Below are 27,323 nucleotides of genomic sequence, written 5' to 3'. Positions count from 1 at the left end.
CAGAATGCAGATGCTTGCTGCTCACTCCTAACCATATTGGGAAGCTGTGGGAATCAGTCTAATTAGATAGTGAGTTAATGCTGACTGTTTCTTTATCCAGGCATAAACCCAGCTTTGAGCATCTTCCAACGTTTATCTCCTAAAATTGACAATTCAAGTGGAGCGGAAAATTGTGATGTTTTGAGAGTAATTCTAAGGTCCTGATGGAACACAAAGATAAATATTGCATGGGGAGGAACAAATCTAGAGAAATTCACATTAAGATCCCTTCATTGGTTAATTGCACACAAGGTCCAACCGAAATTTGACTTCCGCTTTTAACCCAACCCTTCCGAAAGAAACACATACATACACATTTAAAAACATTTTTTTATGTAGGAACTAATCAACTGTAGCAAGAGAGGGAAGTAATTACAGTCTGGACCAATTAGAGAGATAGCAAGGGTCACAGTCACAGACTCATGGGTCATAATTCTTTAGGACAAATTTAATGAGGTGACAGTTGTGACACAGCAACTTCATGTAACTTTACTTTGCTTGACGGAGAAACTAACATCAAAACAGTTGTTCGCTTATTAACAAACACACAGAGGACATCAATATTCACGTTTCAGGGAAATTAGTGAGTATTTCTGGAAGAGTCTTCACTCGCCATTCTACTGAGTAAATACCTGAGAGGCAATGGGTGTTACTCCTGCATATGCATGTTAGATGTGCATGTTAGATGTACCTGTATATTCTTAAAACATAAAACTGTACATACAGTTGAAGTCGGAAGTTTACATACACCTTAGCCAAATACATTTAAACTCAGTTTTTCACAATTCCTGACATTTAATCCTAGTTAAAATTCCCTGTTTTAGGTCAGTTAGGATCACCACTTTAAGAATGTGAAATGTCAGTATAATAGTAGAGAGAAGGATTTATTTCAGCTTTTATTTCTTTCATCACATTCCCAGTGGGTCAGAAGTTTACATACACTCAGTTAGTATTTTGTAGCATCGCCTTTAAATTGTTTAACTTGGGTCAAACGTTTCGGGTAGCCTTCCACAAGCTTCCCACAATAAGTTGCGTGAATTTTGACCCATTCCTCCTGACAGAGCTGGTGTAACTGAGTCAGGTTTGTAGGCCTCCTTGCTCACACAAGCTTTTTCAGTTCTGTCCACACATTTTCTATAGGATTGAGGTCAGGGCTTTGTGATGGCCTCTCCAATACCTTGACTTTGTTGTTATTAAGCCCTTTTGCCACAACTTTGGAAGGATGCTTGGGGCCATTGTCCATTTGGAGGACCCATTTGCAACCAAGATTTAACTTCCTGACTGATGTCTTGAGATGTTGCTTCAATATATCCACATAATTTTCCTCTCTCATGATGCCATCTATTTTGTGAAGTGCACCAGTCCCTCCTGCAGCAAAGCACCCCCACAACATGATGCTACCACCCCCGTGGTTGGGATGGTGTTCTTCGGCTTGCAAGCCTCCCCCTTTTTCCTCCAAACATAACAATGGTCATTATGGCCAAACAGTTCTATTTTTGTTTCATCAGACCAGAGGACATTTCTCCAAAAAGTACGATATTTGTCATCATGTGCAGTTGCAAACCGTAGTCTGGCTTTTTTATGCCGGTTTTGGAGCAGTGGCTTCTTCCTTGCTGAGCGGCCTTTCAGGTTATGTCGATATAGGCCTCGTTTTACTGTGGATATAGATACTTTTGTACCTGTTTCCTCCAGCATCTTCACAAGGTCCTTTGCTGTTGTTCTGGCATTGATTTGCCCTTTTTCACACCAAAGTACGTTCATCTCTGGGAGACAGAACGCATGTCCTTCCTGAGCGGTATGATGGCTGCGTGGTCTTTTGCTATTTATTCTTACGTTCCATTGTTTGTACAGATGAACGTGGTACCTTCAGGCATTTGGAAATTGCTCCCAAGGATGAACCAGACTTGTGGTGGTCTACAATTTGTTTTCTGAGGTCTTGGCTGATTTCTTTTGATTTTGATTTTCCCATGATGTCAAGCAAAGAGGCACTGAGTTTGAAGGTAGGCCTTGAAATACACCTCCAATTCACTCAAATTATGTCAATTAGCCTATCAGAAACTTCTAAAGCCATGACATCATTTTCTGGAATTTTCCAAGCTGTTTAAAGGCACAGTCAACTTAGTGTATGTAAACTTCTGACCCACTGGAATTGTGATACAGTGAATTATAAGTGAAATAATCTGTCTGTAAACAATTGTTGGAAAAATTACTTGTGTCATGCACATGCCAAAACTATAGTTTGTTAACAAGAAATTTGTGGAGTGGTTGAAAAACGAGTTTTAATGACTCCAACCTAAGAGTATGTAAACTTCCGACTTCAACTGTATATACACTGCTCAAAAAAATAAAGGGAACACTTAAACAACACAATGTAACTGCAAGTCAATCACACTTCTGTGAAATCAAACTGTCCACTTAGGAAGCAACACTGATTGACAATAAATTTCACATGCTGTTGTGCAAATGGAATAGACAACAGGTGGAAATTATAGGCAATTAGCAAGACACCCCCAATAAAGGAGTGGCTCTGCAGGTGGGGACCACAGACCACTTCTCAGTTCCTATGCTTCCTGGCTGATGTTTTGGTCACTTTTGAATGCTGGCGGTGCTTTCACTCTAGTGGTAGCATGAGACGGAGTCTACAACCCACACAAGTGGCTCAGGTAGTGCAGCTCATCCAGGATGGCACATCAATGCGAGCTGTGGCAAGAAGGTTTGCTGTGTCTGTCAGCGTAGTGTCCAGAGCATGGAGGCGCTACCAGGAGACAGGCCAGTACATCAGGAGACGTGGAGGAGGCCGTAGGAGGGCAACAACCCAGCAGCAGGACCGCTACCTCCGCCTTTGTGCAAGGAGGAGCAGGAGGAGCACTGCCAGAGCCCTGCAAAATGACCTCCAGCAGGCCACAAATGTGCATGTGTCTGCTCCAACGGTCAGAAACAGACTCCATGAGGGTGGTATGAGGGCCCGACGTCCACAGGTGGGGGTTGTGCTTACAGCCCAACACCGTGCAGGACGTTTGGCATTTGCCAGAGAACACCAAGATTGGCAAATTCGCCACTGGCGCCCTGTGCTCTTCACAGATGAAAGCAGGTTCACACTGAGCACATGTGACAGACGTGACAGAGTCTGGAGACGCCGTGGAGAACGTTCTGCTGCCTGCAACATCCTCCAGCATGACCGGTTTGGCGGTGGGTCAGTCATGGTGTGGGGTGGCATTTCTTTGGGGGGCCGCACAGCCCTCCATGTGCTCGCCAGAGGTAGCCTGACTGCCATTAGGTACCGAGATGAGATCCTCAGACCCCTTGTGAGACCATATGCTGGTGCGGTTGGCCCTGGGTTCCTCCTAATGCAAGACAATGCTAGACCTCATGTGGCTGGAGTGTGTCAGCAGTTCCTGCAAGAGGAAGGCATTGATGCTATGGACTGGCCCGCCCGTTCCCCAGACCTGAATCCAATTGAGCACATCTGGGACATCATGTCTCGCTCCATCCACCAACGCCACGTTGCACCACAGACTGTCCAGGAGTTGGCGGATGCTTTAGTCCAGGTCTGGGAGGAGATCCCTCAGGAGACCATCTGCCACCTCATCAGGAGCATGCCCAGGCGTTGTAGGGAGGTCATTCAGGCACGTGGAGGCCACACACACACTACTGAGCCTCATTTTGACTTGTTTTAAGGACATTACATCAAAGTTGGATCAGCCTGTAGTGTGGTTTTCCACTTTAATTTTGAGTGTGACTCCAAATCCAGACCTCCATGGGTTGATAAATTGGATTTCAATTGATTATTTTTGTGTGATTTTGTTGTCAGCACATTCAACTATGTAAAGAAAAAAGTATTTAATAAGATTATTTCATTCATTCAGATCTAGGATGTGTTATTTTAGTGTTCCCTTTATTTTTTGAGCAGTGTATATATAGTACCAGTCAAAAGTTTGGACACACCTACTCATTACAGGTATTTTCTTTATTTTTACTTTTTTCAGCAACCATTACTTCCATGTTCCAATGGCACGTTGTGTGAGCTAATCCAAGTTTATAATTTTAAAAGGCTAATTGATCATTAGAAAACCCTTTTGCAATTATGTTAGCACAGCTGAAAACTGTTGTCTGATTAAAGAAGCAATAAAACTGGCCTTCTTCTCGAGACTAGTTGAGTATCTGGAGCATCAGCATTTGTGGGTTCAATTACAGGCTCAAAATGGCCAGAAACAAAGAACATTCTTCTGAAACTCGTCAGTCTATTCTTGTTCTGAGAAATGAAGGCTATTCCATGCGAGAAATTGCCAAGAAACTGAAGATCTCGTACAACGCTGTGTACTTCTCCCTTCAGAGAACAGCGCAAACTGTCTCTAACCAGAATAGAAAGAGGATTGGGAGTCCCCGGTGCACAACTGAGCAAGAGGACAAGTACATTAGAGTGTCTAGTTTGAGAAACAGACGCCTCACAAGTCCTCAACTGGCAGCTTCATTAAATAGTACCCGCAAAACACCAGTCTCAACGTTAACAGTGAAGAAGCGACTCCGGGATGCTGGCCTTCTAGGCAGAGTTGCAAAGAAAAAGCCATACCTCAGACTGGCCAATAAAAAGAAAAGATTAAGATGGGCAAAAGAACACAGACACTGGACAGAGGAACTCTGCCTAGAAGGCCAGCATCCCGAAGTCGCCTCTTCACTGTTGGCGTTGAGACAGATGTTTTGCGGGTACCATTTAATGAAGCTGCCAGAGGCGTCTGTTTGGGTAGGCACAAAACTACCTTCATACTTCATTTGTTTTGTGGCACTTGTGGCGGTCGTAGAGCAAAATGGAGAATGTCGTGTTCCTTGAGAGTCTCCCCTTTCCATAGAGTGGTCATAATAGTTTGTATGTCAAACGTTTGGATGCTACAGACATTTACGTGAGAAGACAGATTTTCGGGATGTCTCATGATTGGACGAACACCGCTCTAGCTCTGCCACCTTTCATCGCAGATGGGGAAGTGCGGCACTGGCGGATGCAGTGGATTGTTATGTAATTTAGATTGACGCATCGACTCTAGAGGGTTAAACCCACATTCTAATCATAAACTCCTTTGAATCGGATCTAAAATCCCTCATGATCATGTTATAATTATACTGCGTCGATGAAGCAACTGCCTACTTCATTTTAATCATTTATCTTACTTCACTCCAGTGCATTTTGCAAAGCTCCAGAACGTGATCAGTCTCACTCACCATCACATTTAGCTTTAACAATACTGTGATCCATGTTAATATGAATGCATTTTTTTAAATTCTCAAAATCCTCACGTAAGGGCCGAAAACCAAAATCGTGCATTAAGTTTGACTACAATAAAATCTATTTTGTAAGTTGATTTGTACATGCTTATCTGCTCCATGCGGCACCACTGAATATGCTCGGTATCAGAACGAAAAGAACAACTGAAGACATTAACAGAATAAGGAGCATTTGTTGCTGTATAGCATGCATAGGTCTAGGAATAATCACATGAAAAGGGACCCATATAAAGTGGCACAGAGAGAGATGGAGCTTTGAAAACTCCTTACAGAAGGTGATCAAAGCCAAAGTGCCTTTACTGTCCAAGGCAGATATACAGACTAATTAACCCAGCATCACCCTAAACGGAGCTAGAGGAGAGAGACAGAGTCATTCAATGTCACCCGGAAACATCTATTTCCTTATGTAATTAAGTATATCTTCCATGGCTGTACATGAAGTACATGCTGTTTACAGTTACTACACACAGAGCGGTGGCAGACCCCCGCAACTGTCAGAAAGGTCAGTGCTGTTTGATGTCTGTTTCAGGAAAACATCTTCTGTCTGCCTCTGTATTCAAAACATATTTCCCTCCAGGTTGCTGCTTGCTGCTGGTTCACTCTCATTACTGGCTGTTACCTTCTATCCCTTCAGAGGTAGTGAGAACTCACAAAGGACCAGAGCAGAGCCTTGGATGTTCTGACACTGGAACGTCACACAAAGAACCCTGAATCCACAGTACTGTAGAAGGAGTAAGTCATCCCTACTGCTTTAAGGTTTTCCCTATTGTCTTTAGGTTAGGTTTAAACTACACTGCAAAGACAGTTTTGGTACTCAGGGCTGTTCGGTTCCATTCGGAGAGGATGAGAATATTGGAATTGTAATAAATGAACTAAAACCAAAAGGAGCTAGGTTCAAATGACAACAAACAAGAAATTCAAATCATTTCAACGCGTGCCAAAGACATGAACATCCACATAATAACACCGTGTGAAACTTTTTGTTTTGAGAGCGTGCGCCTAGCTCTGGCAAGACGCAGAGTGAGGGGAGGAGACATCCCAAGAGGTGAACACATTCAGCATAGTAAAAGAGGGAGAGATGGACCGAAATTACTGATTCATACTGTGAAGGAAGGCACTGGGTAATGAGTGGGAGGCGATAGATCAGACTGTACTAGGGAGAGACACCGTGCAGTGACACTCTTAAAATATTTGAACGATAGGAAGAATAGAATGCTGTTCAGAGACAGTAACAGCACCTTTGGTTTCCATTATGCATGACACCTCCCTCTCCATCTCCTCCTCCACCGGCTCCTCGACCTTCCTCTGTTTGCATGGCCGCCCAACCCTGGGAGAGAGAAGGGAGTCAATAGACACACAGACAGAGCAGTACTCACACAATTTGGAACAAACTTCTCATGACATATCGAGTCACTACTTCATTGATTATCACTGTGCATTCCAAGATGTTCCAATACTAGCCGTCGCTACTCCTGGGATGAAAACGTCATTGCTTGTAATCACTTTTAAATCCTAAGAGCTGTTCCGTCATACTCAATCAACACGCTGCTCTGGTTGAGTCTTGGTCATTCCTAAATAACAGGGTGATGACTTGAGTTTCTCTCTAAATTAAACTTAGCTAAGGCATTCTGTCGCCTCTCTTCTCCATGTGTGCAGAAATAGTTTTGTGCATTGGACTGAAAGAAGGTCCCAACTCCTGAATAAAATAAAGATAAAACTTAGCCCCAGTCCCTGGACAACCAATTAATCTATGCAAATAAGGTTTAACATTTTAAAGAACCTATACAAATCAAGCTGCCCACATATTCCATCAGTTATCTGAAATACCAACACATCTCTGAGGACATGCGTGTGGAGTAGAAATGTCCAGTAAAATGGGATTGAGTCCATATTAGAAATACCTGCTCGTAATGACATTTAGTTGTTTGAAAACATTTTTTTTAAAGAGAAACAGCATGATGTCATATATGACTCATTTAAATCCGATGAAAACAGTGCGTGATGGTTTCGGTAGTGGATGCCTAAGGAGGGACTTCTACTAGTACACCTTATATAAACACAATGAAAGAAAGGTAATTGTAGGGCAGGCATTAACCTCGTCTCCAGCCTCAAGAGAGAGCCAGCTGGTGGACCAGATTAGGCAGGCATGAGTCAGATGACAGTTTGACAAAGCTCAGGGAAGCTGCTGTAAGAGAGGCTTGGTAATTACAGCAATCTTCAATTATACTACTCCGACTGTGGCTCTCTCTGTGTGGTAATAAATGTGGCCCAGAAAAAAAAAACATTGCGTGTCGGTCACTTGAAGGAGAATGTATACAAGGTTACTAAAAAGGGCAACACCGCACGCCAAATTCGGACAAAGGCCATCAGCATTCACAAAACATAAGACATTCACAATCTAGTCACAACCTGTCTGGTGAAAAGCACATCAGGTTAGGGTTATGGCTTTGACCGTATTACCGCCACACCGGGTCCGGGAATGCGGCGGACACAATATGCATCAATTTAAAGAAATGTACCCGTTCTAAGAGGACTTAAAGGACAACCAGTCCAATCCGAGTGATGGAAGCAGCAGAAAAGCCAGTACTTTATTAAACCAGGAGAAAGGGAGAAAGAGAGAGAGAGAGAGAGAGAGAGAGAGAGAGAGAGAGAGAGAGAGAGAGAGCGTGAGAGAGGCACAGTTGTTGGCTATTAGGGAGCGGAGGCCGTGCAGTGTGTGTGAATGTGGGAGGCTCGGAGTACCAGAGCAGCAACGGAGGGAGAGACGACAACCACTTATCTCGCGCTAGACTAACTTCTTGCTAGTTACAGTTGAAGTCGGAAAATTATGTGGATACATTGAAGCAACATCTCAAGACATCAGTCAGGAAGTTAAAGCTTGGTCGCAAATGGGACTTCCAAATGGACAATGACCCCAAACATACTTCCAAAGTTGTGGCAAAATGGCTTAAGGACAACAAAGTCAAGGTATTGGAGTGGCCATCACAAAGCACTGACCTCAATCCTTTAGAAAATTTGTGGGCAGAACTGAAAAGGCGCGTGCGAGCAAGGAGGCCTACAAACCTGACTCAGTTACACCAGCTCTGTCAGGAGGAATGGGTAAAAATTCACCCAACTTATTGTGGGAAGGTTGTGGAAGGCTACCCGAAACATTTGACCCAAGTTAAACAATTTAAAGGCAATGCTACCAAATACTAACTGAGTATATGTAAACTTCTGACCCACTGGGAATGTGATGAAAGAAATAAAAGCTGAAATAAATCCTTCTCTATACCATTATTCTGACATTTCACATTCTTAAAATAAAGTGGTGATCCTAACTGACCTAAAACAGGGAATTTTTACTAAGATTAAATGTCAGGAATTGTGAAAAACTGAGTTTAAATGTATTTGGCTAAGGTGTATGTAAACTTCCGACTTCAACTGTATTTATCGTCTCATAGTACCTGTCTTGATTGCGTCAAACTGAGAGAAGCTGGCTAATTAGGCTAATTGAGGCTAGCCATAACGTTACTGCGCTTCTTTCCATCCTACAGTTAGCTTCACATAACAACAACTCCATTCAGATTTTAGCCTAAATAGCAGCCTACCTGTTGGCTTTTGGTTGTTGTAGCCTTTCTTTCTCATTTCACTTTTAATTCTGTCATTTTAATTCCATCTTTCATTGATTAGATATCCCCTGACTTGCTTGCCATATAAGCAGAGCAGCAATGCAATTGTCTCTCTCGCTCTCCTCTGCGGAGAGTGCAAGCATCAGAGCACACGCCTTCTTTAGCGACTTTTTCCAAATCATCAATATAGAGTCGCATCATGCAGCCCATATGTTTTGATTTCTGAGACATTCCCAGGTTTATAGGCCTATCACAACTAAATAAATAATGGGTCTTATTGTGATGGCATCGTCTATACGAAATGGATTTTATTAGACTTTTTAAAATGTAGATGTTCCAAAGGCGTGCATCAGCAGCTTGTATGAGTGGAAGCCCAGAGATGCTAAAACGTGTTTATGTTCATTAACAAGTCAATTACCGTGAGACCGCCAGTCATTTGCATGAAAATTACCGGCTGACAAAATGCAGTGACTGCCACAGCCCTACATCAGGTCCTCACAATCCTATCAGAGTCTAACACTGGACCAGCCGGCAGTAACGACACAATCACACACCACTCAACCATCAGATTGAATGCAGGTTCTGTCAGCCATTCCCGGAGAGTGCAGGGCTTTTCACGTGTATTGTAAGGGCCACTCACCTCCTTTTTGGCTCTGTGCCGGCGGGTTTCTTGATTGGCCGTTCCATAGCACTCGCCACTCCGATGCCAGCCTTCTCGCCCCTGCCAGGCTTGTCCAGGTGATTTGGGTTGGCGCTTAAGTGCTTGCTAAGAAATTGGCAGAGAGAGGAATGTTTTTTAAGTCCAATAATAAGAGAGCCATGTTTGGCGCGGAACGGTTACGCATGTGAGTCACTTCAGACAGAAATAGATGAGAGCTGTTCGCACTTTTTTGGGGTGTTAAAATGCTCGAAGGAATTTGGAAATGAAGTTAAGGTGCAAAATTTGAAGCTACACGATGATAGTCTCAGCCAAACTCTACATTCTAATACGCCTACACTGGAATCATATATTTATCCCCCCCTACAATATCTGTCTCAGACTGTCTTGAGAATATAATGTAGTTAAAGCAGTGTTTTGGTTACTGATTGGTCCTTACTCTGCAGTGAGAGCTGGAGCTGGGTTGATATCTGGGTTGGGTTCTGCCCGTCGGGGTCGCCCCAGTCCTCCTGACCCTGGCATCTCACCACTCAGACGGTCTGGCAGCACTGAGTCCTTGTTGATGTTGATGTCAGAGTATGGGCATCCCACCGCACTGCAAATCAGAACATATACATTATTACAAATGACTGATTTTAGGAAAAAAGACTTAGTGTAATAACTTCATAATAGGCCTTAATTACAACTTAATAAGGTGTTAATAACAAAACAATATATTAATTCACACATCAGTGATCTTGTGGACAGAATCAAAAGCTAATATAAGCAAAGCAGCAGAGCGATATGTATTTTTTTTTTTACGGCAGCTCGCTCACACTGAGTGTGTATCACAAACGCTCTTTCCTGTCTAAATCGGGCAAACATTGATGTTGGCATAAAACAGTTTACACAGTTCCTAGTGCTACTCAATAGTCACTACAGCCAACCCAAAGAGTTCTGAGTTTCTGGGGTTGAAGTGATTCATTCCAGGGTGATGAATCTCAATTTGGAAACATTGAACGTGCTCTAACTCAAGCTACAGACAGTAGCAGTCTGCAGACTACTTCATTCACAACGCCTTGTCATCGTCCACCTGTGTAATGTGCTATTTCTCATTACCTTAGGGGGAAACATACTTTACCTTAACTAAAAAGGAAATGGGATGGGTCTATATAAACAACATATTTGCAGTGACATGGTTGAGTAAGCCTCGCTGTCACACCGCGGCCACTCTGACTGACGAGAGGAGATCGAAAGAGAGACCGCGTTTCACCCTTTCTCTCACTCTCCGCTAATCCCTCTCTCATTTTTCCTGGCCGCTGTCACACATTTCTTTGCATAATGAGGGCTCTTTCCTGTTATTTCTGTCCGTAACTAGCTGTCGCCCTACCGGTTTAATATTCCAGGTTTGCCAACAAACACTGATAAAGCACCTCTCATTCCATAGATACATTTTAATACACTACATTCTGTACTCAGACTCCAAGTTAATCAGCTTACATTACAGATACTGAACCAACGGACTGTGGCCCTATTAAAAATTGTCTCTACCGCAGTGTGCACGACCTCCGGTCACTCTATAATAAAGCACGGCAACGTCGGGAGAAAGAAAGAGTCATTATGTCTTTTCTGCAAAATTGTTTCTGCTCACATCAGTAGATCTACAGCTGGAAGGGTACATGCTGTAAGAAAGCCCGGTGAGGCAGAGGTGGGAGTATGGAGAGTGGAGACGCGGTTTCTCAGGAGAAAAGAGTAAGAATTGTGATGAATACTGATGGGAGAGTGACACTGGCTGTGTGCTTCTAGCTCCACACAGCCAATTATACAGGCTCTATGCAGCCTCACCGCAGGGGTATTCAGGTACGTGTGGATCATCTATAATACCTACCTATATTGTTGACCTCCAGACCTACCACAGCTGCTGTAGGCTAACATTCACTTTCAGTAGGAATCCATTGGGTGTCTATTGCATTATGAGCCTCTATGCTACAGTAATACAGTAATAAACGTAACTGATAACTGGTGGATCAATGAGCCTGAAGCCCAGTTTGACCGGCAACAAGTGACCATTCACCGGCATGTAGCGATATGAAGCCTGTTGGGGTTATAAGTGGACATTTCTATTGGATGGTAGTTTTGATGGCCTGGCCAGCCAGACAGAGTGATTGCTGTGAGTGTGGGTACCTGTGGTGGCCAGAGTAGCGGGCTCCTTTGATGTGGCCCACACCTTTACACCCTGGGATGGGGCATCCGCCCTGCTCAGATGACTCAAACAGCTCCTGTGGACCTGGGGACGAGGAGAGGAGAGGGGGGCGAGATATTACATCTAGATCTACCTAGTGATACCCTATTCACTACATGACCTCAGGGGATCCATCCTAAAATAATGTTCATAGAATCTAGCCGATTAATGTAATGCGAATGTGCGGTGTCCATATTAGGACAGCCTCAGTCACAAGGAGTTGGTGTCAACCTCCCAAGGAGCTGGTACTATTGACAGTCAGTACAGGAAGAGAGAAAGCAGATATGTCCCTGGATGTGTCCATATGACATGAGTGAGCTGCCATGCGGAGCAGTAGCTCTTTCTCCGAGAGCCCAGCTCTCTACTCTGAAACATGACGGCAGCATCAGCTGCACTCTAATCACAACTCCTCACGTTTCCATGGACACCACTACACAGGGAGAAATTACTAGTAAGTGGAAAGGGAGGCAGAGGGAAGTTCATTGTTCAGCTCCCAGCATCCTCAGGGTAAAATACAGGATATTGACCACAGAGAGAGCCAGGACTCATGAGCCATCAAAGAGTCATTTTGAATAATTTGCTTTTTTTCCCTACCAACAAAGCTTCTTCACACCACTCCTTCAATATAATGACGGCAGATCAGATTAAATCGACGCAGAGACGGAACCGTCTTTTCAGGGAAAAGCATATTAAGCTATTTTACGATTGAACGGGATAAGAAATAGCAGCGTCCATTGAGGCCTGGCTCTAAGTGTGTCTGCTAGGAACCGTAGGCCTGGAACTGAGGCAGGGAGCTGGACATGAATAGATTAGGATGAGTCATAAAGCCACTCACTGATTGGGGGCTGGAGGGGGTGGCCTGTCTTAGCACACCAGCCCGCAGGGTGGATGTCTGGACTGTCTGTGTCCACCCAGTAGTCATACTCATCCGTCCAGCCATCAAAATGGATCTAGAGGAAAACACACACCAAGGACAAGCAGTTACAGTAGAGTCCGACCACATACGGTAAATATAGAAATGTGGGGAAAAGAGATTTCATCAAAACCATGGTCAAATGATAAAGACACATCTTGGAGGCTAGAAGCTGAACTACTGACTGCGTCAATCTAGCTGACGAGCACCGTCTCGGACTGAAGCCCCTGGCACTGCCCTTACAGCTGGAGGAGGCTACCCCGGCTATCTGTGGGAGGCCGACACACAGCATAGTTGGTAACTATCTCTCGTCCTCTGTTCTTAGCCACACTCCTGACAAGGATAGTGTGCTTCACAGTGTGGGGCAAACAAGACGAGACAGGAGCCCACCAGGGTGTCGTGGGAAGGCAGACCCTCCTAGTACACAGCCTGCTTCCCTGCCTTGCTAAAAACTATTGTTATTAGTTCAGTTGAAGACAACCTGAAATATGAAGCATGCGCTGGCACAAAGGGACTGAAGATGGGGAAGCAGCATGAGAATGTATGTGATGCTTGAAGGACAATGAGAGCATGAAACGCATGTAGTGTTGGCTCGTGTGTGAGTGGTGAGAGTGATGGTGGTGGGGGAACGGATGGAGCTTCAGAAAACAGTCTTGGAATGAGTGAGAGAAGATAAGAGTTCAGCGATGGGAGGTCAAGATCAAAATCGAAAGACCTGTATGTAAAGTGACAAGTGACAGTAGAGAAACCAAAGCTAAGCTGAAGGAGTACGAGTTTAGAAACCCGGAGGGACTGTATAGACTGGAGCTATGCTATCTAGGGCTATTTTTGCTCCATGCGCAGAAGGGTTGAGACTGAGATGACTGAACAGTATAGGCATAAGTAGGGCAAAGGGAGAGGCACTGACATACACCCCAGGCAGACAGCTGTCCGTCGACTTCCAACACTGACCTACTGTTCACTTCAGAGTTCAAAGAGCATGGAGCTCATAGCTCTCCTGAAAATGGTCTCAAGGAGAGAGTCAAGGAGATGTTAATTTGATGTACTGGAAACTGGTATAAGAGGCAATGGTGAGGTCTTGAATCATTTGTATATGTATTCCCAGCAAATCAGCACATTTCTCCCACAGGACGCCATCATACAGAGTTCATCTCCCAATTTTCTACGTAGAGCTGGAGTTTCATTCTTTTTTCGCTCTTTGAAATGTTTCGGAGAAATCTGTAGTGAACCAGAACTCAGAGATTATACCCATAATAATTCTGTAATCTAGGATTATACTAGTTCAGATCTAGGGTCTAATAGTTACACACTTCACAGTGCAGATGAGTGACGTATTGGCTAATCCTCCTGTCCTGTACAGCTGGACTAAACCACACACACACACACACACACACACACACACACACACACACACACACACACACACACACACACACACACACACACACACACACACACACACACACACACACACACACACACACACACACACACACACACACACACCTCCTAATTATTGACATGGACAGAAGTGTTGCTACAGCTGAGTCACAGTATCATGTTGAATGACTCCAGTCTGGCGTGCAGATGGATACTGGTAGACACAGTGGTCAGACAGAGACAGATAGAGAGTTGAAGAGATGTTCTCACCTGGACCCTGTGGTCGTCAGTGTCTACCACGGTGGCCACTCTGACAAGCATGGGGTTCCTCTTGTCCACCGTCTCCAACTTCATGAGTGGCTGGAAACTGTGGGGGGGTTTCTGTAGAGGGAGAGTGGGGGGGGGGGGGGGGGGTTAGGGCTCAGACACACCAATAGCGCTTGCGGGCCGAGAGTACTTAGCACCTCTGAACATAATTTGCGAAGCGAGTACGCTCTGATTTTACATGTAGAATCGCATGAATAATTCCGGTAGCCCGACCTCTACAGCGGGTGGTCCTTAAAACACAGCGCACTGACGAATGGCAGGCGAACGCTAGATCCACATTCGGTGCGATGTGTGCGCATCTTTAGGCAGCATATCATATGTCACACTCTGCGGCAGACAGCCAGCCAGGCTACTCCAGTGAAGTAGATGTGGGGCTGCCACGTCGTCTTACGTGCCGAGGATAGAGAGATAAACAGCCGTACCCCTTTAAAAGCCCTGGCAGGAGCCGGTGACGAGTGCGTCTCCTCCAGATACTTTCCCCAGGAGAAATTCTTGACATTGGGGTAACCTACAGGAAAGAGTCATGAAAAAGATTGAGCCAGATTGAGCACGACTACATATGCTGTAGTATGTAGTACATGTGTGGGCGGGTAAAGTCCCTTGTGCTTTCTGTCATTCCAAACCATCGGTCTTCTCCACAGTGGAATAATATAATTTACAGATCAGATTAAAACAAACAAAAAAATTCTGTCATTAATCAGACACTCTTATCCAGAGTGCATACATTTTCATACTTTTATTCGCACGTGGGAATTGAACCCACAACCCTGGCTTTGCAAGTGCAATGCTCTACCAACTGAGCTACATGGGCGGTGATCTGTTTGGAAACTTCCCATGTGTTGATCTTTACTCTCAGAACTGTATGCTCAATCATCATTACACATTTGTGGTATCCTTGCAATCTACAGGATAAATAGTGAGTTAGCATCTCACCTGGAGGCTTGGTGAGAATCCTGTCGTTGTCTTGACACCAGCCCACTGGATGGATGTATGGACTCGTTGCATCACACCTACGGAGGAGCAGGAGAAGGACAGTGGTAACAAAAAGCCATCTGCTCAGCAGATTTCCCATTTCTTTGTATATATATATATTCCTCCTCTTCCCTATAAACTGTTATGACATGAACTTCCGCATAAACTGTTACGGGGAATTGAATAAGGATCGTGTTTAGGAGTAAGCACGAGGATTGGAGAATAGGTCAGCTGACATTGCGACAGACTCTGAGCCACTGTGGCTTCAGCCACCTTGTTTCTGAGTGATTAACCCGTTCAGCTAACCACGATGGCATGTTATGCAGCAATCACTTTGACGTATCGGGGACGGTCAAGGCGAGAACGGATACTTCCCTCACCGTTTCCCGTTGTTCCCTCTCTCCACGTCCACCATCAGTAGGACAACATATATCTATCACTGAATGATGGACGGCACACGATTGACGAGTAGATTGTAGGTAGTTATACTCCTATGATGCAGTCATTGCATCAGCATTGCAGGATAAATTGCAAGGGGCGTTCGTATCTGGTCAGTATATTGCAACCCTCCTTACTTGGCCAAAAAGGTTATAAGACAGCTGTTACTGAAATATCTAAAACGGTTTACTATTTCACCATGGACTCCAACATACTGTATCGAAACCAATTCCTTTTTGTGTTGTGCCAGTGTGACACAACGATGTAGTAATCTACATTTGAGGATTGCCATCATTTCTACCTCAGTGGTCAGTGTTGTTACAGCGAGCTTGTCTAAGGGACAACATAGATTCCTAGTGTCCTACTCTCTGGCCAGGCCAGGGTGAAGCAGAGCACAGTGGAGTGGTTAACCTGCTCTTTGGCCCAGAGGTGTGATGCTGTAGGGCCTGTGACTGGCTGACGTGAGCTGTAGCGACAACACACGAGAGAGAGCGTCACCTCCCTGGGTGAATCTGCTCGTCCCTTAACCGCTCCAGGCTCTACTCTCTCTCTCTCTAACTCCTCTCCTCCTTGACATTTATTTGACGATCATCCATAATTCAGCCAATACAAGCTCTTGTATCCTGCAGACTGGGACTTCCTCCTGGCAGTCCAAATCCCAAGCTGGGAGGGCTTAGAGCGGGCACGAAACGACAGTAACGACATGCGCAATTCTCAGTCAGAAAAAAGACAAACAAAGGCGAAAATCAACAAGGGTTGGAGGGATGACAATTGAGAAGGGGGAAAGAAGACTAGAGAATTGTGAGGAAAGTGATGTGCGTGCTAGTGTCAAAAGAATAATTAATGGTACAGCCAATTCATACTGTACTTAAAATGTATTACACAAGTAATGTAGCTTGTTCGCTTGTGTAAAATATTAATAACAAACACTCTGGTAAGAGGCAATGCTTTTCTCCTCCCAGACACAAGCATTCTGTTGTAATAAATCTAGCACCATCTAGTGCTCAATTCTGCAACAAGAAAAAAAAAAGCAATATAACTTAGATATGGCATCAGTAAACCCAAATCACTGCTTTGATTATGAAGTCTGAAATATTGTAAGGAAATGTTTGGAAATGTAATCACAAATGTTAGACATTACCAGAAGTCGTAGCTCTCATCCCAGTTATCAAAGTGCACCAGGAATCGACTGTCCACCATGTCTGTTACTGTGGCAACACAGATGAAGGAGGGGTTCTTCTTGTCAATGGCCTCCAGCTTCATCCCAATTCTGAATCCTAAAGGAGTGACAGTCTGGAAAATAAAAACAGGACAGTTACTCAGAGACAAAAGCTCACATTCGGCTCAGCCATGAACCTTCTCATACTATAGCCTTTAAACTGCTCATGAAACAGCTTCATATCTACGTTGAATGGGTTGATGTCAAGTATTGTACTTCAATGAAGGAGGTGTAAAACTGGGCGTGAAGTCTAACTAAACTAAACACTTTCACCTAGTGGTAAAACACTAGTATCACAGCAATATGAAAGCGACCCATTAAGGCCTTGGACACACTGGGATTTTGTGTCAGAGAATTGCGGATGGAGCCAATGGAAGTCCACAGTTGCTGATAGAATGACAACGCCAACGGAGATGATTGTCCGAGGGGGGGGAACGCACAAACGGTCTGTCTTTTGATGGATGCAACTCGTCCAAACTCGTCCGAAAATAGTTGAATTGAGTTTAACTTTTGACGGACAAAAACTGACAATGATGTATGTCATATACAATTTCATCCCAGTTTATGCATCGGAGTGTGTCCCCGGCCTAAATTAGATCTGTAGGCTGCTCTTACCGTGTTCTGATTCTCAAACAGGGCCTTGGGAGCTGCCTGGGCTTTGCTCAGCTTGATATACGACAACCAGCTGAACTCCTCATCCTTTAAACCTGTCCGTCCATCCATAGAGAGAGGGGGGGGGTAATTTGGATAATTTGACTCTTTATCAAATATCCCTGGTTCAATTTCAGGTATGCTAGTAATCATGCAGAAAATAGTTACAAAAAAAAATACATGAGTATTGTTTTCCTGTTTCCATAGGTAACCTGCTTGCACAAAGCATAACAAATGAATTGTAACCATCCCTATATGACTAGTCTCACATAGGAAAGAAAACTGGTCAGAAATACAGTATTAAGGAAATACTAATGAGAAGATGAGGGACTGCTACAGTAACAATTTGAAAATATCCCACCCAAAATGACCAATACTGTATACGTTATTAGCTTTTCCAGGTGGATATCTGTCAAAGGTAGCATGTCTCTTACCTTTGGGGGGGTGAAGCTTGTGTCCTGTTTTCTCACACCATCCCACAGGGTGAATGTCTGCAGAGTTGGAATTCACCCAGAAGTCATAGTAGTCGGAGTACTTGTCAAAGTGAAGCCGTATTCTGTGTCCTGAAACCTAAACATGGAAGAAGCATTAAGCATATTCATACATGACATGGTTATCCTGTGTTTGCTACTCAAGAGATGAATTAAGTAGTAACCTACTGACTAGACACGCACATGATGCCAACATAGAGAAGTGGACATAATTCAAAGTACAAAAAAGCATTTATGGTCTTATAAATACTGTATTTTGCTAATGCCATTGCATAGCAACACATAAGTCATCACAACTATCACAGCTATGCACTGGAACAAGAATAATGACGATGCAGACTTTGCTTCAGATCTTCCCAAAGCTAAAGATATCCATGACACGAGTTTCGACTCCCCTGAGAGGGCAGCAATGATGAGTCGAGGTGAGAGGTTACCTCAGCTACAGTGAGCACACAGTACATGGAGGGGTGCTCTGGATCCACTCCCTCTAGCTTCATTCCCACCCGGAATCCATTCTTACTCTGGGGGAAGGCCTGGTGCTGAAAGGAAAATGTTACATCATTAGTTTAAAATACATATTTCCAGGCTTTTGAAAAATAATTAACTTAAAGCTGCAATATGTGACTTTTTGGGCGACCCCGGCTAAATTCACATAGAAATGGGAGTTATGGATCTGCCATTCTCATTGAAAGCAAGTTTAAGAAGCGGTAGATATGTTCTATGTGCGCAATTTCTATGCTTCACATTCTAAGGTTTCTTTTCTGCATCTTTTACCTTTGGGTTTGGAAAACCAGCTTCAAACAGAGGAAAGTAAAATATTTATGGTTATGGAAAATATATTGCACAGCAGTTTAGATGGTACAAGGATTCTCTACACTATACTTGCTTGTTTTGTCACATAAACTGAAATTATGCAAACTATTACAATATTAGCAACCAGGAAACAGTGGAGCGATTTCTGCATAGTGCACCTTTAACACTGTTTTTGTAGGCAAAGAATAACACGTGATTAATGAGTTTAATAAATTAATTCTCAACATGTAGGAAAAAATGGAGGACTTGATGTGAAATATCATCTTAACCCTGAATGACAAGCTGTAAAGGAGGAGTAGACGAAAGAATAGAATGACTAGAAGGAAACGGAGAAGGGTTTAGATTTAACTCAATAACCCATTCTATACAGGCCTGAGGGGTATGGTATGATAGCTCACCTCTTTGAACAGTTTAGTGGGGGCAGCAATGGCTTTCTCCTGCTCCAGATATGAGGCCCAACACCAAGACTTCTTTTTCCCTCCATATGGAACAGCTGCCATAGTGAGACAATGATTCATTAGATTGCAATGTAATGTTGTGTATTGCTTTTTACACAACACATACAGTTAGTGTGTGTGTATGTGCAAATGGAAGTGATTATATCAATATGGTGATTGGGAAAATTGGGAAAATGAGTATCCCCAGTGTCCCTCCCACTGCATGTTTCTACTCACTGTGTCTCAGTAGGCCTGCGTCCCCCCTCCGTTTCCTTCTGCCTCGCGGAGCACCACGGGTCGTCTTCCTGCTGTCTTTCTCCTCCTGTTTGATGCACACAGGAGGCTTTACACACTAGAACACTAGAATATGCAGGAACATTTTAAGACTAAGAATTCTAAGAAGTACCAGTCAAAAGTTTGGACACACCTACTCATTCCAGGTTTTTACAAAAAAAATTGTTTTACTATTTTCTACATTGTAGAATAATAGTGAAGATATCAAAACTATGAAATAACACATATGGAATCAACCACCAAGCGCTATGATGAAACTGGCTCTCATGAGGACCACCACAGGAAAGGAAGACCCATAGTTACCTCTGCTGCAGAGGATAAGTTAGAGTTACCAGCCTCAGAAATTGAAGCCCAAATAAATGCTTCACTGAGATCAAGTAACAGACACATCTCAACATCAACTGTTCAGAGGTGACTGCGTGAATCAAGCCTTAATGGTCGAACTGTTGCAAAGAAACCACTACTAAAGGACACCAATAAGAAGAGACTTGCTTGGGCCAAGAAACATGAGTAATGGACATTAGACCGGTGGAAATCTGTCCTTTGGTCTGATGAGTCCAAACTGCCGTGTCTTTGTGAGACGCAGAGTAGGTGAACAGATGATCTCTGTATGTGTAGTTTCCACCGTGAAGCATGGAGGAGGAGGTGTGATGGTGTGGGGGTGCTTTGCTGGTAACACTGTCTGTGATCTATTTAGAATTCAAGGCACACTTAACCAGCATGGCTACCACAGCATTCTGCAGCGATACGCCATACAGTCTGGTTTGCGCTTAGTGGGACTGTCATTTGTTTTTCAACAGGACAATGACCCAACACACCTCCAGGCTGTGTAAGGGCTATTTGACCAAGAAGGAGAGTGATGGAGTGCTGCATTAGATGACCTGGCCTCTACAATCACCCGACCTCAACCCAATTGAGATGGTTTGGGATAGGTTGGACTGCAGAGTGAAGGAAAAGCAGCCAACAAGTTCTCAGCATATGTGGGAACTCCTTCAAGACAGTTGGAAAAGCATTCCAGGTGAAGCTGGTTGAGAGAATGCCAAGAGTGTGCAAAGCTATCATCAAGGCAAAGGGTGGCTACTTTGTTTAACACTTTTTGGTTACTACATAATTTGACTGGTACTGTATGTAATTGTGATATTTCAGTTTTATAATTTTTATACACTTGCAAACATTTCTAAAAACCTGTTTTTGCTTTGTCATTATGGGGTATTGTGTGTAGATTGATAAGGGAAATAAACTATTTTATCAATTTTGGAATAAGGCTGTAACCTAACAAAATGTGGAAAAAGTCAAGGGGTCTGAATATTTTCCGAATGCACTGTACTCACACATACAGTACAGACTAGAGCAATGTGATATTTTGGCGCAGGCAATGAGGACAGTGTTAACAAGGTAGTATTGAAATCATTCTGAATGTGTGTGTACTGTACATTGAAATGTTTCCATTTTGAAACAATAATGATAAATCAGAGATTAGCCAAGAGTTATCTACACCAGTCGGGTCGCAGCATGTTCTGTGAAGCATTCATTTAGTACGAGTTATGACACCTCAGCAGGAAAGGCATGCAAGGCTAACGCGTCATCCCTCACAATCTTGTGCAATTTGGAGTGATGCCAAAAGATTTACAGACTTGAGGTTCTATACCATATAAATCAAATAAGCAATATCTACAAAATGTGATGAAATATCGAGAAATAACAGTAAGATGTCAACAGTTATGTATAATTCAGTAGGTACACAATTCAGGATAACATTTGTAAAAAATTACAATTCCTTGGCGGAATAAAGTAATACTGACATAGACCTCATCGTCCTCAGGCGGGACCTCTGTGGTGTCCATCTTGTCCTGCTGCAAACACCTCTTACGGCTGACCCCCACCACCTCCCCATTACTCTTCGAAACCTCTTTCTTTAGCTTCAGCTCACTGCAGTGGAAAGAAATATAGAGTAAAGGTTTGTGCAAAAAGGATTACCCTTCTAATAAACTATAGTTTCAGTAATAGCTGAACTGCAAAATAGCTAAAGCATGGCCAGCATGAAACATTTATGCCAAAATAGTCTTCATTCATGGCAATTTCTGAAATCTATGCACAATGACTAGACAAAAAAAATGACAAAGAAATGCACTAATGAGGTGCTGGACAGAAAACAAAACTGATTGTGTTACCAGGATATTATTAGATTGTATAACTAAATAGATTTTCAAGTCTAAAATTTTAAGGGGGGACCACACCCTGTATTTCATATTCATAACGCATTACTCCTACATTGACTTACTCAATGGCTGCCTATGAATAATCCTATCATCATCAGCAGCTAGAAATATGGTCAAAATCTAACAAAAATGACAATCTAACTCCAATTTTTTCAAATGAAATGTGATTAACTGTTCATTACAGGATGTATAGTCTGTCTTTCTCTTCTCTGTTGCCATGGCAGTAGTAAATCCACAGAAGGAATACCACTTTAAGGTGCAACATTCTGTTCGCAGTTTCTCCCATATAAAAACAATGGATATATGGGGCCCACGGCAGCACTGTCTGTCTGTCTGTCTGTCTGTCTGTCTGTCTGTCTGTCTGTCTGTCTGTCTGTCTGCCTGCCTGTCTGCCTGTCTGCCTGTCTGTCTGTCTGTCTGCCTGCCTGTCTGCCTGCCTGCCTGCCTGCCTGCCTGCCTGCCTGCCTGCCTGTCTGTCTGTCTGTCTGCCTGTCTGTCTGTCTGCCGCTAGTATTTACATTAACTAACTGATCAATTATTTCTGGCATCCACCCTGCATAGGATGGCTTGCCAAAGAAATGTTGAGGAGGTAGACTTATCGACTTTCTTAAGCATATGAAATATGTTTATAGTTGTTGTGGTTATGAATGTAGGAAACTAAATATATATGGTTGCTTATATCAGCACATCGAGACATATGAATAATAAAATAAAAATGACGTTAAACATTTATTTAACCACAATAATTTGGCATAATATCACAATGTATGTCTCTCATTGACTGGGTGAAAGTCTGTACTGGCCATTATGTCAGTGTACTGTACAAAAGCGGAAGTTATTACAAACAGAACTTCATAAGGGCAATAAACATCAGCTCAACTACCGGAAAGTAGCATATGCAAAAACTGCAGTTAAGACTAGACCAGACTAGATGCCCTGGATACTAATGAAACCCTAGTCCTCTCCACTCCCCAGGCCGCTCCCCAGGCCGCTCCCCAGCCCACTCACTCCTGCTGGTCCTGCTGCAGACAGCGCTCACTGCAGTGGAGGCCATCAGACATGAAGTCCATGGGGGAGCCCTTCCTTTGGCAGCGCACGCACACCAGGCCTCTCTGGGCCCACTGCCCCTCCTGCATCTCCTCTATCTCTTTCACGGCTACCGCAGCACTGTCTGAGAGGGTTGTGGAAGGAGGGAGAGAGGGCGAAGAAAAGAGAGAGTCACAAAGTCATCCTCACCCATATCCTGTGTGGCTAATGAATCATTTCTAAGCTCAGGGTCAATAACAACAGAGCAATGGGATAACATAAAAGGTTCCCGTGCATTCCCTGTTTCATTAATAAACAACAGCAACATAGCCACCAGCTAGACTGAGACTCAAATTGAAGGCCTTATTTGGAGATAATCAGAAATGCTCAAATAGATAGCTGATAGCTGACCGCTTATAATGATCACGATTCACCATTTTGTGCTTAGCTTTGCTGAACTCAATTCGACTGACTCTCATGCCTAGGGTTAGACACAATTATGACAATTATTGAAAATGCACACATCTTGTATATCAAAGGTATCCTAAACTATTAACATGAAATACTATTTCAGACAGAAAAGTTACAGGATGGATAATTATCTCGTTTTGTAAATAGCCGTTATAGACAATATAATGATTTGCCGTGAAACGTAAAAACAAAGCCAATTCTACGGCAGCTTCTTAAAGACTGTATGCATGGTATGTGATAAGCTGGTGAAAACCTTCAGTTAAACATGCCTAGTTGAAAGACAAAAGAGAAAATATATGCACATCCCACCCGATCAGGTGCATCTCAGACCCCAGTGGGGATACAAACATTGTACATGCGTAGGCTTACGTCTCACAAATATATCCCTTCCGGGAGCATCTAAAAGTTGTGGACTTTGAACCATGCCATCTTACCCTCCTGAGCAGTGGGCACTGCCCATGTAATGGTGGCATGAGCTTTCTTCACACTCTCATCTTCTCCCTCCTCTGTTAGGACCTCCAAGACTCCAAACTCATTTACCTTAAACTAATAAACACAACACAAACTTTCAAAATGGATTAAATCAATGTTTTTCTCTCACCCATCTACACACAATAGCCCAGAATGACATGTGTTTTTAGAAATGTTAGCAAATTTATTGAAAATGAAATACAGAAATATCTCATTTACATAAGTATTCACACCCCTGAGTCAATACATGTTAGAATCACCTTTGGCAGCGATTACAGCTGTGAGTCTTTCTGGATAAGTCTCTAAGAGCTTTGCCCACCTGGATTGTACAATATTTGTCTATTTTTCTTTTTTAAATTCTTCAAGCTCTGTCAAGTTGGTTGTTGATCATTGCTAGACGGCCATTTTCAAGTCTTGACACAGATTTTCAAGCCGATTTAAGTAAAAACTGTAACTGGGCCACTTAGGAACATTCAATGTCGTCTGGTAAGCAACTCCAGTGTATATTTGGCCTTGTGTTTTAGGTTACAGTCCTGCTGAAATGTGAATTTGTCTCCCAATGTCTGTTGGAAGCAGACTGAACCAGGTTTTCCTCTAGGATTGAGCTTGTGCTTAGCTCTATTCAGTTTATTTTTATCTTAAAAAATTCCCTAATCCTTGCCTATGGCAAGCATACCCATAACACGATGCAGCCACCACCATGCTTGAACATGTGAAGAGTGGTACTCAGTGATGTGTTGTGTTGGATTTTCCCCAAACATAACACTTTGTATTCAGGACATAAAGTTAATTTCTTTCCACATTTCATACAGTTTTACTTTAGTGCCTTACTGCAAACAGGAAGTATATTTTGGAATATTTTTATTTTGTTCCTGAGTTAGGAAGGACGCCTGTATCTTTGTAGTGACTGGGTGTATTGATACACCATCCAAAGTGTAATTAATAACTGAAATACTCAAAGGGATATTCGATGTCTGTTTAAAAAATATATATATTTACTCACCTACCAATAGGTGCCCTTCTTTGCAAGGCACCTATCTTGAATACTTATTGACTCAAGACATTTCAGCTTTTAATTTTGAATAAATGTATCAACTTTTCTAAAAACACAATTCCACTTTGACATTATGGGGTATTGTGTGTAGGCCAGTGACACAAAATCTCAATTTAATCCCATTTTAAATTCAGGCTGTAACATAACAAAATGTGGAAAAAGTCAAGGGGTGTGAATACATTCTGAAAACACTGAATACGTGAGGAGTGAAGACATACTGTATATTTAGATGAATACTGTGATTAGCGCCATGTGACCTAGTCAGGAAAAAGTCCTTGGTCCTAATTATGAATTATAGAATTTATGATTTATACAATTATATATTTCATTGATTTTGTCATTACACAAATGGATCATTCTATTTCATTATAATGTGTCCTTATTCTGATAGGTATAACACAAGTAAAACATTATTATATATATAATAATTATTATATATATATATATATATATATGGCAACATTGAACCTTTTCAGCTATTGTGGGGATGTGTACCTTCAGCGCACTCCCAGTTAGGGTTCCAACACCATCTTTCCAGTCCATGGCACCATACACATCAAAATCAGGGGTTGCTGCATTTGTAGCTGTATTTGTAGCATTTTTAGACTCATCCATGTTAAAAAATGGGGATATCTGAAAAAGACAAGACGAAGCCAGGCCAGACAATAAATAGCACTGTGCAGAATGAATATGGCATAGGCCTACTGAATCTACATAAACTGACTTTAAAAAACATCCGCTTAGTAAAGTAATTGCAACCGTAGTCCTGCGCAAAGTGCAAGTCAAATGAATAGAAGAGAAACAAATGAACGTTTCACAGAGCGGCTTTGCAACAGTGTCTCAATAATATTTCACAAAGCCGCTTTGCAACAATGTTTCAATTATTGTTGAAACTTAACAGCGGAAGGCCTGCAACATTGTAACTCGATGACATACATCAACCACTAGAGGTCAGTGCTGACTAGGTTTAGACGACAGCGTTTGAAACTTTCAGACCCTATCAAACAATGAAATCACTGAACAGAAAATGTAGACGAAATGTTTAACGTATTTGATAGAAATTATGAATTATTGATAGTTCATGCAATAGGCCTATGATCTAGCAATATTGCTGTCTTTCAAATATAATTCCTGATATTTCGGTAGGGTATTTAATTTGTGTGTTATGTATGCGCCTAAGATAATAAGTATAGGCATTAAGACAGTAGCCTACATTAACAGCAAATCGTTGCCAGGCATTTACGAAATTGCAATATGAAAGTAACTTACATTTTATGCATGCAAAATGCATTTCCATCGCAAACTATTTGAAAGATCGATCCTCTCTCTGCTAAGCGTCAAAATTGCATCATATGTAGAGAACACTTTTTTGAATTATCAACAATTATTATTAAAGGAAAATTCCGCGTGTTTACTGTGCACGTTATTCAACCTGTGTGTTCGATTTTATCATCAGATGTCCATTGTCGGTTATGAGCGTTATTAATATTTATTTCGAGCTTTCTGAGTCAAATAGTTTTAATTACGAGTGGGATTAAATGATTCGGTTGGGCGCAACCAGTTCGCATTTCCTTTGTATTCCAACTAGGTGTGTTACAGACATTTTGTGATGTCCCTTAGCAAGATGCTAATCATGCATTGTATCAGATATTAACACTTTTCTTTGCTCTGATACTATTTAATGTGTTTTAAAGCCAGTTTCCCAAAATGGCGGAGCTGGAATATAGTCCTATATAATTCTCACCGGCAGGCCTGCAGACTCGTTGCTCTACAACAAAAATAATATTTTAACTGCCTTGAAAGCTTTTTGGAAGGAAATTATGGTATAAATATTTGAGTCCAGTTCGCTTGTCAAGCGCAATGTCTTCCTCTCCCCAGCCATAACAGGGAATTACACTGAAGCAAACATTATTATTGAAAGAGTACAATATACCATTATTATATACGTCTCTGGGAGACAAGAAATCTAGCACAACATATTTTCTATCATTGCAGTAATTTTCGACGCAACTTTTGTTACAATTTTAGAACGCAATATATTCACGCTCTACGCATTGAACCTCTTCCTGGCTGATATTATTGATGACACGTCCAGTCGTTTTGTACTTATTGCTAAGTTTTGGTCAAATTCTGCCGCAATGAACCTCTAGCGAAAGTATTATATAACAGATCACTCATTACTATAATGCATAATTTCCTCCATCAATTGTTTTATGCTAAAGTACATTTGTTTTAATTTGTCTGTTTCTTACCCAAATTCTCCCACGAGTACTGACAAATTGCCCAGGCAGCCGTCAATGCGCATGAGCATGGCTCTGAGCGAGTGCTTGCGGTGGGTGCC

The 27,323-nt window shown here is 42.6% G+C and overlaps 1 protein-coding gene across 2 annotated transcripts in view; it reads right to left on the bottom strand.

Annotated features, from left to right (window-relative positions):
• The window catches only part of l3mbtl3 (L3MBTL histone methyl-lysine binding protein 3), a 37,364-nt gene extending 10,041 nt beyond the window's left edge, over positions 1 to 27,323 (bottom strand). The window contains exons 1-19 of one of the 2 annotated variants that reach the window (XM_014205068.3): positions 27,235 to 27,323; positions 25,478 to 25,615; positions 23,892 to 24,003; positions 22,969 to 23,131; positions 21,544 to 21,670; positions 19,685 to 19,769; positions 19,409 to 19,503; positions 18,632 to 18,736; positions 18,141 to 18,276; positions 17,671 to 17,762; positions 16,978 to 17,129; positions 15,360 to 15,436; positions 14,849 to 14,934; positions 14,370 to 14,480; positions 12,642 to 12,756; positions 11,749 to 11,851; positions 10,025 to 10,180; positions 9,568 to 9,693; positions 6,555 to 6,643 (exon numbers count right to left, since the gene is read on the bottom strand). In XM_014205068.3, coding sequence (XP_014060543.2) covers positions 6,555 to 6,643; positions 9,568 to 9,693; positions 10,025 to 10,180; positions 11,749 to 11,851; positions 12,642 to 12,756; positions 14,370 to 14,480; positions 14,849 to 14,934; positions 15,360 to 15,436; positions 16,978 to 17,129; positions 17,671 to 17,762; positions 18,141 to 18,276; positions 18,632 to 18,736; positions 19,409 to 19,503; positions 19,685 to 19,769; positions 21,544 to 21,670; positions 22,969 to 23,131; positions 23,892 to 24,003; positions 25,478 to 25,597 — 2,050 coding nt within the window. In that variant the 5' untranslated portion in view covers positions 25,598 to 25,615; positions 27,235 to 27,323. Of the gene's footprint in view, positions 1 to 6,554; positions 6,644 to 9,567; positions 9,694 to 10,024; positions 10,181 to 11,748; positions 11,852 to 12,641; positions 12,757 to 14,369; positions 14,481 to 14,848; positions 14,935 to 15,359; positions 15,437 to 16,977; positions 17,130 to 17,670; positions 17,763 to 18,140; positions 18,277 to 18,631; positions 18,737 to 19,408; positions 19,504 to 19,684; positions 19,770 to 21,543; positions 21,671 to 22,968; positions 23,132 to 23,891; positions 24,004 to 25,477; positions 25,773 to 27,234 lie in introns of those variants that run through there. The other variant, XM_082976837.1, reaches the window with a different exon arrangement.

Source organism: Salmo salar, chromosome 06, assembly GCF_965601325.2.
Source record: "Salmo salar chromosome 06, fSalSal1, whole genome shotgun sequence".
Lineage (NCBI taxonomy): Eukaryota > Metazoa > Chordata > Actinopteri > Salmoniformes > Salmonidae > Salmo > Salmo salar.
This window is presented reverse-complemented; position numbering and strand designations above follow the sequence as displayed.